Source organism: Rhineura floridana, chromosome 8, assembly GCF_030035675.1.
Source record: "Rhineura floridana isolate rRhiFlo1 chromosome 8, rRhiFlo1.hap2, whole genome shotgun sequence".
Classification (NCBI taxonomy): Eukaryota; Metazoa; Chordata; class Lepidosauria; order Squamata; family Rhineuridae; genus Rhineura; species Rhineura floridana.
The window spans coordinates 33,243,825-33,261,847 of record NC_084487.1 but is presented as its reverse complement, the minus strand read 5'-3'; the positions used below and the strand labels follow the sequence as shown (position 1 = coordinate 33,261,847).

The 18,023-nt window shown below is 43.7% G+C and overlaps 1 protein-coding gene across 3 annotated transcripts in view; it reads left to right on the top strand.

The window, feature by feature from the left end:
• The window catches only part of ATP6V0A4 (ATPase H+ transporting V0 subunit a4), a 51,382-nt gene extending 34,668 nt beyond the window's left edge, over positions 1 to 16,714 (top strand). Inside the window, exons 16-22 of one of the 3 annotated variants that reach the window (XM_061638823.1) lie at positions 4,036 to 4,147; positions 5,114 to 5,131; positions 5,441 to 5,464; positions 7,444 to 7,535; positions 9,464 to 9,581; positions 10,426 to 10,597; positions 14,571 to 16,714. In XM_061638823.1, the coding sequence (XP_061494807.1) occupies positions 4,036 to 4,147; positions 5,114 to 5,131; positions 5,441 to 5,464; positions 7,444 to 7,535; positions 9,464 to 9,581; positions 10,426 to 10,597; positions 14,571 to 14,661 (627 nt within the window). In that variant the 3' untranslated portion in view covers positions 14,662 to 16,714. Of the gene's footprint in view, positions 1 to 4,035; positions 4,148 to 5,113; positions 5,132 to 5,440; positions 5,465 to 7,397; positions 7,536 to 9,463; positions 9,582 to 10,425; positions 10,598 to 14,570 lie in introns of all 3 variants that reach the window. The other 2 variants (XM_061638822.1, XM_061638824.1) reach the window with 2 other exon arrangements.
• Positions 16,715 to 18,023: the final 1,309 nt, after the last annotated feature.

Here is an 18,023-nt window from a genome sequence, read left to right as displayed (position 1 = left end):
GAATATGTCGATTATAATCTGGTGGTAAATCTGAATTCAGCAGATTTGTCATTCATCCCTACACTCCGGCATATGCTATGTAGAAGTCCTGCCCCTTCTAGGTCTATTTTGGCCCTTGGAATCAGTATTAATGTAGCTGGACAAGAGGATGGATATGGGATGGCTAGAAGACTGGGCAGTTGGCCATATAAGTCCCATCCTCCTATTAGGTGAGGATGGGCGAGAAATTAAATTCAGTTAACATTTGAAGCTGAATGTGTCAAATTTGGACTTTCTGAAACAATATGAAAACCAAAACACAGCCATCCTTCAAAATTCACACTCATCCGAATTTTGCAATGCAGACAATAAGGCATATATTAGGGGAAAGTGTACACAAAATGAATATATTAATGACAATAGCATACAGAAATGCATTATGTGTTGCGCTGTGTGTATTGTGTGTGCTTAATTTAGTTTAAAGCAACATCACAGCAGCAGAGTAACAGTAGATGTTGAAATGCGATTGTGCCAGCGTGTGCGTGCATTTACCTAAGAAAGCAGGCTTTTACCCTGCATCAGCATCACTGAGACTGGAGACTTAGTAAAATAAGAAAAACTACTTTATTTATAGAAATACATTGTAGACAGAAAGGCATACCCAGTTCTAACTAACTAGCTAAGTTGGAGGCGTAACGCCCAGGTGTGGAAGTTAGCCTTATGGCTTGGAGAGAGCAGAGACAAAGAGATGTCTCCTCTCTCCCAGACAGTCAGAGAAGAAAGAAAAAAAGAAAGGGCGGAAGGAGGAGGGGCAGGTAAGCTTCCCTAAAGACGTCACAGTCTAGCAGCCGGAAGGAAGTCAGTCAGAGCATCACAGGTAAAGGTAAACAAGCCTATCCATCTGGAGGACCCTAGCTCTGTCTCCCTTCTGGAACATAAACAAAAGAACAAAACAGGAGTTGCTCTTGCCCCACTTCCAACATTATGTTAGGAGAAATTGCTTGCAAAAATGTGTACATTAAGTCAAAACTGCATATAAAAATTATTTATTTGGAGAAATTCGCACGAAAATGCTGGAGAATTTTCATGAGGATCTTTTTTAAAAAATCATAAATTTCTGCAGAAATGTGGAGAACTTAATTTAAAATTGGAAAAATGAGAAACTGAGAGAACCAAAACTGACAGAACTTCCCATCCCTACCTCCTATACACCTGGTGCTCTGGACAACTGTCCTGTTCATCAGACTGATGAGTGCTGTTAAAAAATGGAACCCAGCGCCCTAGTGGAAGGCTTTCGTCATAGCTGCAACTGAATGAGCAATAAGCACCGAAAATGGCTTTCTAATGACTTACGTAAGCTGGCTTGACTTAAACCAGTCATTCAGGTTGAATGACAATAAACTAGACTAGGATCTGGAAATGGTACTGCAGAGTGGGGGTGGGGGTGGCAGTGATGGCAAGGCGAGCAAATTAAGGCAGCTAGAAAGAAGGAACATTTTCTATATGAATTTGGGCCTATAAATGTCAAATTTCTCAGTGGCAAGATCCTGCCCACTCAATGCTACCTGTCACCATCTCTGTGTAGTCTCTTTGAATTCTCTTGCAAAAGGCTTGTAAATGCTACTAACCTGCAGTGGGAGGTGCCCAAAATGAAGCAGAAACTGTTCAACTCCCTCCCCCCCCCACAGTTTTAAGGCAAATGAGCCCATATAGATAATCAACTAGGGATGGAAAGATCTGTCCGTTTCGGTTCTCTGAGTTTTTCATTTTCCAATCTTCAATTCAGTTCTCCACATATCTGCAGCAATTTGAATTAAAAAAAAACTTATGAAAATTCTCTAGCACTTTAGTGAGAATTTCTCAACACATTTTTGTATGCCGTTTTGACTAATGTACACATTTTTGCAAGCTATTTCTCCCAATATAATGCATCTTTGTATGTTATTTTCATTAATATCTTCATTTTTATGCACACTTCCCCCTAATATATGATGTTTTGCAAACATTGCTTAGTTGGAGAACTGCACTGCAAAATTCGGATGTGTGAATTTCAAATAATAGCCATGGTTCGGTTCTCATGTTGTTTTGGAAAGTGCGAATTTGATAAATTTGGCTTTAAATGGGAACCAAAGCGAATTGCTTCCCCATCCCTACAACCAACTTACACACACACACACTGTGTGTGTGGAAGCAGTTGTATTGCCAACTGGCAAGAGTTCTTCTGGATTCAGAGGCGATAAACACACAGGTAGGTGAAAGTCAAAGATTTTACTCAGTAGCAGGCAAAAGGATACAGACAGCAAAATCTACTGAGCTTACTTTCTCCATTTAGTTGTTGGGATCTCCAAGTGAATGACAACGGAGAGACCCCAGCTAATGGCTAGTACGTAGCACCTCACCGGTCCAGGTCTGCACCAAACAAATATTAGGTACTTACCAGAGCTTGGAAAAGTTACTTTTTTGAACTACAACTCCCATCAGCCCAATCCAGTGGCCATGCTGGCTGGGGCTGATGGGAGTTGTAGTTCAAAAAAGTAACTTTTCCAAGCTCTGGTACTTACTGTATATAATTAAAAGCTCCAAAGGCTGGATGCTGATTCTCAACAACAACCTCATCAATCACACCTGTCGTGATGGTCACGTTCTTGGTTGTTAAGCTCCAACTTAATTGGTTGCACTTAGTTTGAACCAACTTAATTAGTTGCATCTGGCTGGAAGGTCAGATTCCCAACCTTTATCAACGTTTATGAATATTTTTGCAGATGAGCCAAGAACATCAACTATCCACCTCAACAGATAAGGACTTCTCCCAAACTTCAAGGATGTTGTCCTGAACAGGTGGCTACTTTTAAGAAAACACCTAATTAAGCTAGCAAGCTTACAATCTCTTTGGGCAAATAGCCAGTTAAGCCTCAAACAGGCTTGCAGTCTCCTAAAGGGCCTGGCTGCTAAATTCATAGTTAGAGAGTCAAGTCAGACAGCCAGAAAATCAAACATGAAGGAACAATTGTCACAGGCCATCTTATCTCCTCACCAATCTTCTGGTCTATTTCCCATACAGCAGTTTCCCAGTGATATAACAGTATATGATGAGGCTAAGGTATGCATGTAGATACTACAGCCATGTGAGTTGAGCAGTTAGTGGAGGGGGCTCCTATCTGATCATTGCCATCCCTTGCAAGCAGGATGGCCCTCAGTGGAAATACATGTGCAGTTAATGCCACCCATGTGGTTGTGATATTCACACACATACACTTCTGTCACATTCCCTCCCTTTGAATATTAGGCAGGCTATCTTTCTATCTATCTGCTATCTTTTCGGCGCCTTTTGAAGACTTTCCTCTTTCAACAAGCCTTTTAGGTTGAGACATATCCCAGTCTACATCTGTGTTAGAATTGCTTAATACGTTTTTTAATAATGTATTTAACCCTTTTTTAAAGTTGTTTTTAAAAAATGTTTTTAACGCTGTTTTGTTTTAATGTATTTAAGATCTGTTTTTATGATGTTGTAAAGTGTTTTTAGCACTTTGTTTGCCGCCCTGGGCTCCTGCTGGGCGGAAGGGCGGGATACAAATTAAATAATAAATAAATAATAAAAATCCATGGATTGTACCTCCCAAGTGAGTGAAAGAGGGCTGTAGCATGCTGATATGTGGTAAGAAGGACTTTACTACTGCACATTATGTGCAGACATATGGCCAGATGGTAATTTGTATCTTTGCTTTAAATACATGCACATCGAAACTATCTCAGGGCAAGCTCTGGGATCTCAATGACCTAAACCATACTGCCAGGAGTAAGAATAATCCCAGTTGTAGCTATGTGGCAAAATGTGTGGTGACACTGTCATCTGCACTCACCTTCTCCTTCCCACCCAGGAATCTGATAAGGTTTTGAATCCAGACTTTGCATAATTCCATTGAATGGGACAGTGCTGTTATTTTGCAGTGTTACAGCACAGTTCCTTTTTTGAAAGATAATGGACACTGAACTTTGCTTTAAGCAGATTTATATGTATATATTGATTATCTTTCTATCTGTCTTCTTTCCTCCTAGCAAGAAGTACAAACCTTTCTCGTCATTTTTGCCCTGATTTCTATTCCTTGGATGCTCTTGATTAAGCCCTTCATCCTTCGAGCCAGGCATCAGAGAGCTCAGCGTATGGTAAGTACAAAGATGTCTTGTAACATTTTGCCTCCTTGCTTGGGTAAAGACAATTTGGGGTCAAGTTAGCTTAAATGAAGATCAGGAGTGAAAAAATGCCACTCCCACAGTTGAGTCCTCTCTTTCCTTATCTGACATTTACCAGTCCTTCTGCAGGACGGAATTAAGATAATGCTGGGATGGCTCAGACACAATGCCAAATCATGGTTTGCAAGCCATTCCAAAATCAGGCTCTGAAGGCATAGAATCATACACCGGGAAGCAGTGGCAGCTGGTCGCTTCCTATTAGTGGGGGCGTGGAATCCAGTGTGCAGTATAACAAACTGCTGGAAAGTTCCAGGCTAGAAGCCTTCTGACTGTAAGATTCATCTAGTTCCTATGCTTTTTTTTTGGTGTAAAGCTAGGCCTATTCTTGGTTCTTGTGCCTCACACTTTTGTCTGATACCTTGATGATCTCTGCTGTGCTGTGTGTTTTGTTCCTGTTGGGTCAAATGCTCTTTCTGATATGTATAGAGCTAGGACAAATTTATTGTTTCCTTCCTTCTTGGTTGTCTGCTACTGGGTAATTTTGTTAGCCTAAGGCTCAGGAAGCAGAAAATCAGTTTTTTAGCTTTTTCTTCTTTGGAATTGAAGGGATCTCCAGTAAAGTCTGGAAGTCTACTGGCCCAGTCTGGTTGGACATAAGGAGTGGTGGCAGTATACTACCTTGCAGGGTTGGTTTTAGAACCAAGACATTGGGTAACTGCTGACAACACTTCCCAGGTTTTGGGAGCTAGTCCTTGACAATCACCTTCCAGGGCAATCTTATCTACTTTTGAGCAGCACTGTAACATGGTTTGAAGCTGGTTTGCAAACCATACTTTGGTGTTACTTCTGAACCAACTGGTCATGAGTTGTGATATTGCTCTATCTTGAAAGGCTGCCAATTGGGATAACATCTGGGAATATTCCAGGAAGGCAGAGGAAGAAGGATCAAGCACAAATCATGGTTTACCTATATGCTTGAGACACAAGTAACGATTTGGAGTTAAAACAAACCACAATTTGGTGTTACATCTGAATGAACCCAGTATGTTTTGGTGATGCCTCAGGCAGTTTGGAATCCAAACTGTGGGACAGTGGGACTTTCCCTGTTATTATCAGCAGACTGCCCTTCAGCCAAGGTTATGTGGCAAGCAACACAATTATATAGTTGATTGTGATAACTGCTTCTGGATTCAAGCATATATACCAAACCAGTTTAAACTGCTTGAATAGTTATTCCCTGTTTCCATAAGGGCTGGCTCCAGGTTAGAAGAGGACCACAGCAAAGTTTCATCCAGTGCTCCCCTGGCATGCCTCTGGGCTTATTATTGGTGGTAGTGCTGCACAGAAACTACAACTAGTGCCTGCATGCCATCCCCATCTTGACCTCCTCGCAAATGCCTCAATGTAGTGTTGTTTCCAACTTGAGCACCAGAGGGGGTGGAACCTCTGGAATGATGGCCCCTTGGCAGCTACCTAAGGATGCCAGGTACTGCCACTAGCTCTGGTTTCTAGGAAACCAGGGAATAGGGATTTGCATCTGTGAATGTTCATGTGTACAAAAGAAAATTCTCTACAGATAGAAAAAAATGGATCTCAGAGACAGGGTCGGCTAAACCCTTCTTCATGATGCACTACTTTTCTATATGCAGGGAAGGGTTTTCCCTCCCTCAGTGGGGAGACTGTTCAATCATGAACCTCCCCCAACCTGGATCCAGAAGTGGTATAGTAAATGAGACCTTTTCCTCAAGGTTCTGCTGAATGTATAAACTGGCCTCCATATAATGAAATGCACTTTTGGTAATACTTTTATATATTTACGGGCCTTTCTCCAAATTGAGCTTCCAGAACAAACAAGTAACACTGTCCCCGATTTTTACATACAAAACACATTGGATTTATTTATTTGGTACTTGTGCATCCTACCCTTTTCCCAAGGACCCAAGGCCGTGTGCATGGGGCTGTCTAGTTTTACTCTCCCAACAACCCTGTGAGGTAGTTTTGGCAGAAACACTGATTTAATCAATGGCCCTACAATATACTTCATGTCTGAGCAGAAGGTTGAATCCAAGTCTTCTTGGTCCATCATTAACTTTTTATCCACTAGACTACACGGCTCTTGAATCCAGTCAATCTGAAATGAAAACTGTTCTAATGCAACTCCGTATTTTAATGGCAAAACCCTTAAACCACTGAAAATGACTTGCTAACAAATGCCTTCTCTCTCTCATTCTCTGTCTGTCTGTCTGTCTTATACATGCAAAATTAATTTCTTCGATGGTGATTTCATTAAAAGATAGTTTTCATTGCCCTGTTATTCATTGTTTCAACATTTGAATCACATTTATACATTCCCCATAGCAGCTGACTATTACACGTCCATTTATCATTCAAAGCCTTGCTTAAGAATAAGAACCTTTTCTAGCTTGTTAAGATGTGTAATTGATGGCTAGTAAATTCTTTGACAGAAACATGATTGAGAAATGGATCGCTTCATGCATGTAGGAATACACGTCTTGATTACTATGTAATCCACGTATTCAGTCTCTTTAGACCGGGGTGGGGAACCTCAGATCTAGGAGCCAACATGCTCCCCAAGGCCTCTCTATCCAGCCCTCTGGATTCTTCCCAAGCTGAGCCCCACACCAGCCCTGCTCCATGCCTCCCCCGCTTGACTCCTTTTTGCCTGGATGGAATCTGTTATTGAACTGCGATGATGCCCCTTGCGTGTCTTCATGGGGGATGAAGAGGGGTGTGTGGTTCTGTGAATGTAAAATTCTCTCAACTTTTGAGTGGCTCTAATGTAGCCTGCTGTGCAAAAGTAAGAATGGTATCCGTTGCTCTGTTGCATCAGGTCCTGTCCACTTTTGCTTCTGCCCCACACACCCACTTTTACCTCTGGCCCCACACACCACTGGCATGCAGTTCCTGGAAGGCTGCACATCGGAGAATGCTGGCCTTGGGCTGAAAAAGGTCCCCCAGCTCAGCTGCTAGCCATAATGGCTATGCTCTGCCTCCATGGTCGGAGGAAGCATGCCTGGAAACCGCAGGAAGATAGGGTGCCCTTGTGCTCAGGTCCTACTTGTGGGCTGTAGAGGGGCCGTTGGGCTGGTCCAGTAGGCTCGTTTTATGTCCTTACTTTCTGCTGGATCTGCTTTTTGGAGAAAGTAGGGGACCAAAGGGCTCTCCGTATGCTGACAACGGCCTTTCTCTGTTTTACATCTCTTAAGCTGGTTTCACCTGGACTGTCAGAGAGCCCCACTGGAGACATTGAAGTGGAGATCATTGAGTCTAACTGTTCTAAGAAAACAGTTCAAGAAGACCACAGTGCTGGTGAGCATGGAGGACATAACGACCATGAGGAAGAGGTAGGATTGGGGAACAGGAAGACTTGAGGAAAGACTGTAAAATAGCACATTGTCCTTCACACACACACCCTTTGTGCCTATGTGCGTATACTAATAAATACAGCCTGAATTCTACAACCTTGCATTCAGTGGAAACTGGTGGTTCTGATGTCAGTGGGGTAGTGAATCCTCTCCAGGGTTTAGTGTGAACTTTCAAACATCTGTCCAAGGTGCTGAAACCCACTCCCAAAATAGGTTCAGTACCTTGGACAGCTCCTTGAAAGTTTGCACTGAAACCTGGAGTGGATTCACTGCTCCACTGACATCAGAGCAAGCAGTGGCCACTGCAACTTGCATTATATATTCCTTGAATCCCCCTCCATTGAGTGAAGAACAGTTGAGTTATGTGAAAAGGGAGCTTGCACACACCTTCCTTCTCTTGCATGAAGAGGGCTGGGAAGGCTGTAGCTCAGTGGTAGAGCATCTGCCTTGCATGCAGAAGGTCCCAGGTTACATCCCTGGTGTCTCTGGGTAGGGCTGGGAAAAGCTCCTGCCTGAGACCCTGGAGAGTTGCTGCCAGTCAGAGTAGACAATACTGACTTAGCAGAAGGCAGCTTCATATGTTCCTATGCATGGTGTGTTCTTGCTTGCCACTGCAAACCCCACATCAACTGTTGTCGTCGTCATCATCATTTATTTATATAGCGCCATCAGATGCCCATGGCACCGTCCATAAAGTAAATCAATAAAAACAAGTTTCTGCCCCAAAAGACGTACAGTCTAAATAAAATGGCTGTGCTCCTGTAAATGGTGTGGCTGAGTATGCTGTGACAGAATACTGGCTGCAATGATTACATAGATTTTGCTGTCTTTTTTTTTTTAAAGAAATTCTATATTACATTGCATATTCTAATAAGAAAATGTAAGGAGAAAGGTAGAGGGAACTCTTAATGAATTCCACAGTGGTGTGGCCACTCTTGGAAGGATGTGAACAGTTCTGGTTGCTGCACCTTAAGAAGGATCTTTTGGAGCTGGGAAAGGGGCAGAAAAGGGCAACCAAAATAATCAAGAGGCTGGAAAAACTCTCCTGTGAGAGAGTTACATTTGAGACTTTTTAGTTTAGAAACTAGACGGCAAGGAGAAGGGGACAGACATGGCTCAGCTTTTTTAAAGTGTTAATAACTTGTTGTCTTAATTTTTTGTAAATTGTATTGTTCTTTTCTTACTTGTATTTTGTATTTGTGTGTATTCTTTGTGGGCCACCTTGGGGTCCTTTCTGGCCAAAAGGCGGCATGGAAAGAAGCCATAACATAACAGCTACATCAGATTATGCATGCTGTGGAGAAAGTGGATAGGGAGACCAACCTATATGGCTTCATAAGTGGCTTAGACAAATTCATCATTGATAAGGCTATCTGTTGCTCTGGGCATGTCAGCTGGGGAACATGAGCAGGAGGGTGTTACTGTGCTCATGTCCTGCTTGTGGGCTTCCCAAAGGCATCTGATTGACCACTCCCCTGACTCCAAGTTCAGAATCATGCTCTGCATAGCCTTCTAAACACAGTAGGGTAACAGGGCTTCCAAAAAAGTTAAGGGCACTGTGCTTTCTGTTATCCCCTTATAATTTGAGTGGTGACAAGGCCATTTCACCGTGGGAAACCTCATGGTAACTATGCACCTCCATAATAGTTGTGGAAATTAACTCTTCGTCACTCTGAGACCCAGGTGTGTAGGCTCAGTTGGACAATGGGCTGAGTGGCTTCTCCTGTTGAAGTCAACATCATTAGTACAACTCAAGAATGACTGCAGTTTTGGTAGTGGTGGTGGTGCTCTGCTGTTTGAGAAAACTAAATTTAAAATATTTTGGGAGGGAGAACCAATTATGGGGTTCTTTGAATCCCCCTGGCCACAATATATTTTGTGTTTTTTCCCCTTAAAATCTGTTCCAGTTCAACTTTGGAGACATCTTTGTTCACCAGGCCATTCACACCATTGAATATTGTCTCGGTTGCATTTCCAACACAGCTTCTTACCTTCGGCTCTGGGCGCTGAGCTTGGCTCATGCACGTGAGTTTTGGGGTTGTGGTGCTCACCTTTAAGAGTAGCAAATGCGTTGTAGCATGGGATAAGACAATATTAATGCTAGGCATCCCCACAGACCAGGTGTGGGGAGCCTGGTACCCTCCAGATGTTTTTGGACTCCAATTCCCATCAGCCATACCGGGATGATGGGACTTGAAGGCCAACTACATCTGGAGAACCACAGGTTCTCCATCTGTGCCATGGAGGATCTAAATTGGTAACAGATAATTAGGAACTAGATGACAATGGGCACAATGGGGACAAAGTTAAGCACATTTAAGCTAAAAGTGAGCCACAAAGTGGGAAGCACTTTTATGAACATTTTTGGCAGTGCGAACAAAACACCACCACCCCTTTTGGCAATTTGGTGGAGTTGAATTGAAAGGATGTAAAACGTTTCGCCCATACAGTGCAAGGGTGATCAGTGGCCAAATTGATTGCGTTCACCCAAATGACCGATGCAGGCAGCATTGTCCTCACTCTGAGCTGGCTGTTTGCCCTCGGTGACATCACTGCAAAGCCAAATCTGATTGGTTTACAGAGCTGTGGTCACACCAAATATTGAGTGTGATTACAAGAAAGAGGATGGAGCCCTAGGCTGGCTACAGAATACCATACATTTAAAGCAAGTCCCCCCACACCAAGAATCCTGGGAAGTGTAGTTTACCCCTCACAGAGCTACAATTCCCAGAACTGGGGGCAGGGGGGATTTATGGTTTTATCCTTTGTACAAGAATCTCCTGTCTGAATGGGCTTCATTGTATTGTTGCTCATGACTATTTCTCACTTGCCATGTTCTTCTGTGCTCTCTTCTCTTTTGCTTCTCCAGAGCTCTCAGAGGTCCTCTGGGGCCAGGTGATGATAAATGGGTTTCAATTCAGTAACCGGATAGGACTCATTGCGGTCTTCATCCTCTTTGCCATCTTTGCTGTTTTGACTGTAGCCATTCTACTGATCATGGAGGGCCTCTCTGCGTTCCTGCATGCACTGAGGCTTCACTGGTAGGTAACCTGGGTGGGGTTTTGAGGAGAAAAAGGGTCAATAAAAATAATAATAAAAGGAAATACTTCTGCATGTCCCCAGTCAGGGACACTGTCCTGCAGAACAGGGGATAGGAGACTTTTGGTATTTTTGGCTGCATACGTACCATACATTTAAAGCACATGACTTTTCCCAAACTGGGAACTGTAGTTTAATGGTGCTAGGAACTGTAGCTCTGTGAAGCGTAAATTACCGTTCCCGGATTCTTTGGGGAAGGTCATGTGCTTTAAATGTATGGTGTGTATGCAGCATTTGTAATGTTTAGTTTACTTGCAATTATACAAGTAGAGCATAGGTGGAGACGAGCCCTGTGTACACTCCTGCCACGCAATAGATCTACTACCTTACATCAGATCTCCAGAGAGTGGCGGCTACAGCACAAGATACTCCCAACCTTTAGCTCACAGCTTGCTCACTCTGCTTCTATCCTTGCATCTTTATTTATTTATTTATTATACTTGTAAACCGTCACATAGCTGAAGCTCTCTGGGCGGTTTACAGTAACTAAAAACAAATACAATTTAAAATACGTCTTTTAAAAAACAATTTAAAACACAATTTAAAAATTTAAAACAATATAAAACACATGCTAAAATGCCTGGGAGAAGAGGAAAGTCTTGACCTGGCGCCAGAAAGATAACAGTGTTGGCGCCAGGCGCACCTCACCAAACAGATCATTCCATAACTTCGGGGGCACCACTGAGAAGGCCCTCTCCCTTATTCCCATTCTCCGAGCTTCCCTCGGAGTAGGCACCCGGAGGAGGGCCTTTGATCTTGACCGTAGTGTACGGGTGGGTTTGTATCGGGAGAGGCATTCCATCAGGTATTGTGGTCCCAAGCCGTGTAAGGCTTTATAGGTCAAAACCAGCACCTTGAATTGAGCTCGGAAACATAAAGGCAGCCAGTGCAAGCGGGCCAGAATCGGGTTTATATGTTCGGACCGTCTGGTCCCTGTTACCAGTCTGGCCACTGCATTTTGCACAAGCTGCAGTTTCCGAACCGTCTTCAAAGACAGCCCCACGTAGAGTGCATTGCAGTAATCTAATTTAGAGGTTACCAGAGCATGGACAACTGAAGCCAGGTTATCCCTGTCCAGATAGGGGCGTAGCTGGGCCACCAACCGAAGTTGGTAGAAGGCACTCCGTGCCACCGAGGTTACCTGAGCCTCAAGTGACAGAGATGATTCTAGGAGAACCCCCAAGCTACGTACCTGCTCCTTCTGGGGGAGTGCAACCCCATCCAGGACAGGTTGGACATCCACCATCCGGTCAGAAGAACCACCCACTAGCAGCATCTCAGTCTTGTCTGGACTGAGCCTCAGTTTATTAGCCCTCATCCAGTCCATTGTCGCAGCTAGGCACCGGTTCAGCACATTGACAGCCTCACCTGAAGAAGATGAAAAGGAGAAATAGAGCTGCATGTCATCAGCATACTGATGGCAATGCACTCCAAAGCTCCGGATGACCGCACCCAACGGTTTCATGTAGATGTTGAACAGCATGGGGGACAGAACTGACCCCTGCGGAACCCCATACTGGAGAGTCCAGGGTGCCGAGTAATGTTCCCTAAGCACCACCTTCTGGAGGCGACCTGCCAAGTAGGAGCGGAACCACTGCAATGCAGTACCTCCCACTCCCAACTCAGCCAGTCTTCCGAGAAGGATACCATGGTCGATGGTATCGAAAGCTGCTGAGAGATCAAGGAGAATCAACAGAGTCACACTCCCCCTGTTTCTCTCCCCACAAATGTCATCATACAGGGCGACCTAGGCTGTTTCTGTGCCAAAACCAGGCCTGCAACCCGACTGAAATGGATCCAGATAATCAGTCTCATCCAAGAGTGTGCGGAGCTGGCCTGCAACCACTCGTTCAAGGACCTTGCCCAGGAATGGAACATTTGCTACCGGCCTATAGTTATTAAGATTTTCTGGGTACAGGGAGGGCCTCTTCAGGAGTGGTCTCACTACTGCCTCTTTCAGGCAGCCAGGGGCCACCCCCTCTCGCAGAGAGGCATTAATCACTTTCCTGGCCCAGCCGGCTGTTCCATCCCTGCTAGCTTTTATTAGCCAAGAAGGCAAGGATCCAGCACAGAAGTGGTTGCACGAACCTGTCCAAGCACCTTGTCAACGTCCTCAAGCTGCACGAACTGAAACTCATTCAAGAAATTGGGACACCGCTGTGCTCTGGATACCTCGCTTGATTCACCTGCTATAACACTGGAGTCTAAGTCCTGGCGGATGCTAAAGAGTTTATCCTGGAAATGCCTAGCAAATTCATTACAGCGGGCCTCAGATGGTTCTACCATGTCCCTGGGGCCAGAGTGTAATAGGCCCCAGACAATTCTGAAGAGCTCCGCTGGGCGGCAGATTGATGATTTGATAGTGGCAGCAAAATATTGTTTTTTTGCTGCCCTTACTGCCCCTAAATACAGCTTACCATAGGCACTTACCAGTGTGGAATTGCATCCACTAGGAGTTCCCCTCAAAATTGTTTCTTTTGTTCTTTCATGCACTCTCTCTCAAACAACTGTGGGCGGGGGTACGGTGGCTCCAAAGTCAGTGGGGCAGTGAATCCGCTCCAAGTTTTAGTTCAAACTTTCAAGGAGCTGTCCAGGGTGTTCAGCACCTCAGATAGCTACTTGGAAGTTTGGACTAAAACCCAAAGCAGATTCACTGCCCCACTGACATTGGAGGGTGGGGGCTGATGGCTTTTCCAACTCTGATGGCTTTTCCAACCCAAACATTCCTCATGAACCATATTCACAAGAAACCATCTTCTAATGTACCCTTCCCTAGGCTGGTGCGCTGTAGGTGTTTTGAACACCAGTTTCCTTCAGCCCCAGCCAGCATAGCCAATAATCAGGGATGATGAGATTTGTAGCCCAAACCATCTAGAGCAGCCTTTTTCAACCAGTGTGCCTCCAGATGTTGTTGGACCACAACTCCCATCTTTCCTGACCATTGGCAATGCTGGCTGAGGCTGATGGGAGTTGTGGTCCAACAACATCTGGAGGCACACTGGTTGAAAAAGGCTGATCTAGAGGGACACAACATTGTGGAATGCTGATCTCATGCATGGGTGGAGAACCTATGGCTCTGTTGGACTACAGCTCCTATCATTCCTGACTCTTGGCCATGTTAGATGGGGCTGATGGGAGTTGGAGTCCATCAACATTTGGAGGGCCACAGACTGCCCATCTCTGATAAATGTTAGCATTCTTTTGTCAAATCCCCTGCTGTGATCAGGCATTGCTCTAAGTCTAAGGCAAACACAGAGAGATAAATTCTATCTACAGTAATTGCCAAGATCTCTGTGCTGGTGGCCCTTCCGCAACCCTTGGTAGGGAACTGTTGCCTTTATATAACTTCTGCCATTTTATTACTTCTTGTTTTAATGGATATTTTAATCTGCTATAATAATAACAGTAGTAGTAGGAATAATAATAATAATCTTATTGTATTTCCGTTTGTAAGCTACTTTAATTATTGTTTAATAGAAAAGTAAGCTATAAATAATAAACTAGACCGGAGGTTCCCAAACTGTGGTCCGTGGCCACCACTGGTCTGTTAGCTTCATTCAGGTGGTCCGTGGCACGTCCGCGTTAAATATCCATTATGATTTTTAATTGTATTTTTATTACTTCTTTTATTTCTTCTATTGTGTTTGATTGTTTTACAATTTGAATCCTGTGGAATGCAGCTTGTAATGCAGGAAAATACGGCATAAGAAATAAAAGCAGCAATAAAAATACAGTTAAAAATCATAGAGCACCTAGCACAGCACATTACAATTGCTACAACAGGCAGAAAAAGCAGGAAGTGGTCATAAAATTTCAAGCGGTTACTGGGAGGAAATGTTTGGGAACCAATGAGTGAGACGGAACTAACCCCTCGTGGAACACAGAACATTTAATCTTTCTTTTCCCTCCCATTAGGGTGGAGTTCCAGAACAAATTCTACATTGGGTCAGGTTATGCATTTACACCATTCTCTTTTAAGGCCATCATAGAAAGAACAGATGAATGAAACTGGTTTAGAGCATGGAAGTCTAAAATCCTCAAGATTGCTGCTGCTGCTGCTGCTCTTTTCTCCTTCGTACCCTCAAGATTGTCTCTCCATACCAAAAGGGAGGGAAACCCCTCCATGTAAAGGGCCAAGGGCAGACTGCAACAGAGCTTCATGTGTGGAGCTCCCAGTGTAATTTTCTTTTTGTTAAAGTAGCTACAAGGTTGGGAGGGATTTGGAATGGAGGACAGGGTCTTTCCCCCTCCCCATGATGCAGATCCTCACCTACCCTCATCATAGCTGGTAGCTGCAGCTAAGGAACTTGGGGAGGACGTACATGTTTAAGCCTGCAGGTTTTCTCTTCTGTGGATAATAGCAGTTAGACACACGTGCTTCCATGCTGCAGCCCTGATCCAAATTGGGATTGCCTCTGCCCACCGTGGCTGCTTTCAACAAAATAATAACATTATGTTGGTTGCTGAAAACATGGAGTGTCCAATGTAATGTGTAGTTTGGCCCTTAATATTAGGGGAAAGGATTGTCGCCTAGCCTTCTGCTCATTATGTCAGCTTTCAAGATGCAGGGAATATTTTTTTGTAGAGAGGCGCATTTAGTCCTTTGAGCCTCTTCTGCACTCTGTAGTGGTACAGCCCAAACACAGTTTTACCATCTCAGTGAGAACTAGGCCCTTGTTTTCTCTGAATGCAATACAGCCTGTCCACTACTGTAGCACACCCAAGCCAAGAGCAGTGGTGGCTGGGGGCTCCATGTCAGTGGAATAGTCAGCACCTTGGACAGCTGTTTGAAAGTTTGGACTAAAACCTGGAGTGGATTCCACTGACATGGAACCACCAGCCCTTACTGGCCAAGAAGCAGGCTTATGTTGAATTGTATGGCCAAAGTGTGGCTCCTCCTAGTCTCCAAAATCCAGCAACATTATGTACCTCCAGTTACCAGGGGTGTCAAGTAACTCTGTTACAAATTGAATTTGCCAGTAGATGTGCGTTTTTGCCCTCTGCAGAACCACAACAGAATATAATGGCACTTGCATAGTTTCATTGCGAGTTCAGAAAGCTTTCCTTGCATTGCATGTCCCATGAGTAAGTAAGTGCAGATGAAGTTTCCTGTGGTGCATTGTGTCATGCAAGGACAAATGACCTTGGCGCATGCCTTTCTGGCATCGTAGGCTGCAGCACCAGTTTTAATGAGACAGAGGCCTCCTGGCTAATGTGACCTGTGATGTTAGTAAAGCATCACACTTGTGCAGGAGGCATTTGTGCATGCCCAGTATAGCCTACAATGCTGGAGAGCCAAATAAACCCACTGTGTCTTAGGGATTACTCCAGAAGAAACAGCAAATCTAGATTCTGAAACAGCTCCTGGATCAATCAGAAAGTTCATTCTGCTTCTGCAAGAAAAGGTCAGGCCTGAAGAATCTTTTCCAGAATGAAACCATATCTAGAGCTTAGGCTCTGGTCTCTTGACTTCTGTGACTAAATAATTGCATAGACTTAAACTCAGAAGTTGCAGTTTTTCCTGTTACTGGGTCGTTATGATGGGACAAACTGAACCTTCCAGTATTCTACCTTTTACATAATTATTAAAGGGACAGCAACCCTTTCCAATATTTGCATAAGCCAGGGATGGGAAACCTGTGACCCTCCATACCTTGTTGGACTACAACTCCCTTCATTCCTGATCCTTGGCCATGCTGGCTGTGGGTGGTGGAAGCTGAAGTCCAATGACATCTGGAGGGCCACAGGTTCCCCATCCCTGGTGGAAGCAGAAGAAGGGCTTACTAAGATTAATGGGGACATATTTCCTGTAAGTACTCTTAGGTCTAGAGCTCACATACTCCTGTCTTTAATTTCCTGCTCTTACAGCTGCTAACTTATAGGAATGTAGGGATTCCTTTTGAAGCCTTGTGTTCACAATATTAATTGCAGTTGTGGTAAGAGGATGTGGCATGTTGAAACCCATTCAGAAAAACCTAGGTCTGTAATAGGCCATTACTTCTCTACTCCCAAATGACATGGTGTGAGCAACACATGGCCCATGTATTGGGGGGGGGAATCAAAACTGCTTGTTCTTTGGTTTGATAACATAAAGGAATAAATTGTTCAAAACCAACTTGTGTGTGGCTCTCTCCCTTACCACCTTGTGAAGATTTTCCAAAGAAAACATGCTAAGATAATGATTTAGGTCAAGGTCATGGTTGATCAGATGACAAAATGGTCATTAGTCTCCTTCAATATCACATTTCTTTATCCTGGCACCTGAAGCACTCAAACAGGATTCAGGAATGACTGGATGCATTCAACATATAAATGTCACTATAAGAACCTGCATATTATCTTAATTGTTCCACAGCTTAACACTAACTAGCTGGAGATTTTGTCACATGGGAAACAGGCTGATCTGGATCTTGAATGATTAAACCTAGATGTAAACAAGAAGGCTCACCAGCTGCAGACCAGAAACAAATACTTCCTCTCTTTTCCCCTCTTAAAAAAAATAAATCTCTTGTATTGTAAACACAAACAAAGAGACTTATGACACTTTCAAGATGAACAGTGCCAGTGTGGCGTAGTGGTCAAAGTGTTGGACAAGAGCCTGGGAGATGAGGATTCAAATCCCCACTTAGCCATGAAGTTTATTGGGTGACCTTGGGTCACTCATAGTCTCTTGGCCTAACCTACCTCAGGGTAGTTGTGAGGACAACATGGAGAGGGAGGACAGCCATGTGTATCGCCCTGAGCTCCTTGGAGGAAAAGGTGAGATAAATCAAATTAAGGTGCTGGAAAATTCTTGGTTTTGCTGCAACAGACTACCACAGCTGCCCCTCTGGAATCTTAGTTTATATAGAACTGGCTTCATTACAGGTGGCATTTAATGTTCATTCCGTACTTGTGAGAAATCAATAGTTTAGTGTGGCTGGACCAATTCTCTGGAATGTCCTGCCCATTAATTTCAAGAGGATGCTTTTGTTATATTTTTGTTTGTTAAAGCAGACCTACCCAGATACATAATTTGTTTTTTAAAGTACATTTGTTTTTAAAACCTGTTGATTTTATCTATATTTTGATATTTTTTTGTCTGCAATTTTTAAAGTCTGTTTCTATTGCTACTTTTAATAAATATTTTATGTAAACCACTTTGATTTAAAAAAAAATTAAGTGGTATATAAAGCTTGCTAAATAGATGTGGCTGGCATGAAACTGAAATTCCTATAGCCATGCCTGGCAACTCCTTTTTGACAACAAGGGCCATATGAACAACAGCTGAAGGTTTAGCAACACCGACTCAGTTCTCAGGAACATTGGAAGCTGCCTTATACTGAGTATATGTTGGTCCATGTAGCTCAGGGTCGTCTGCATTCACTC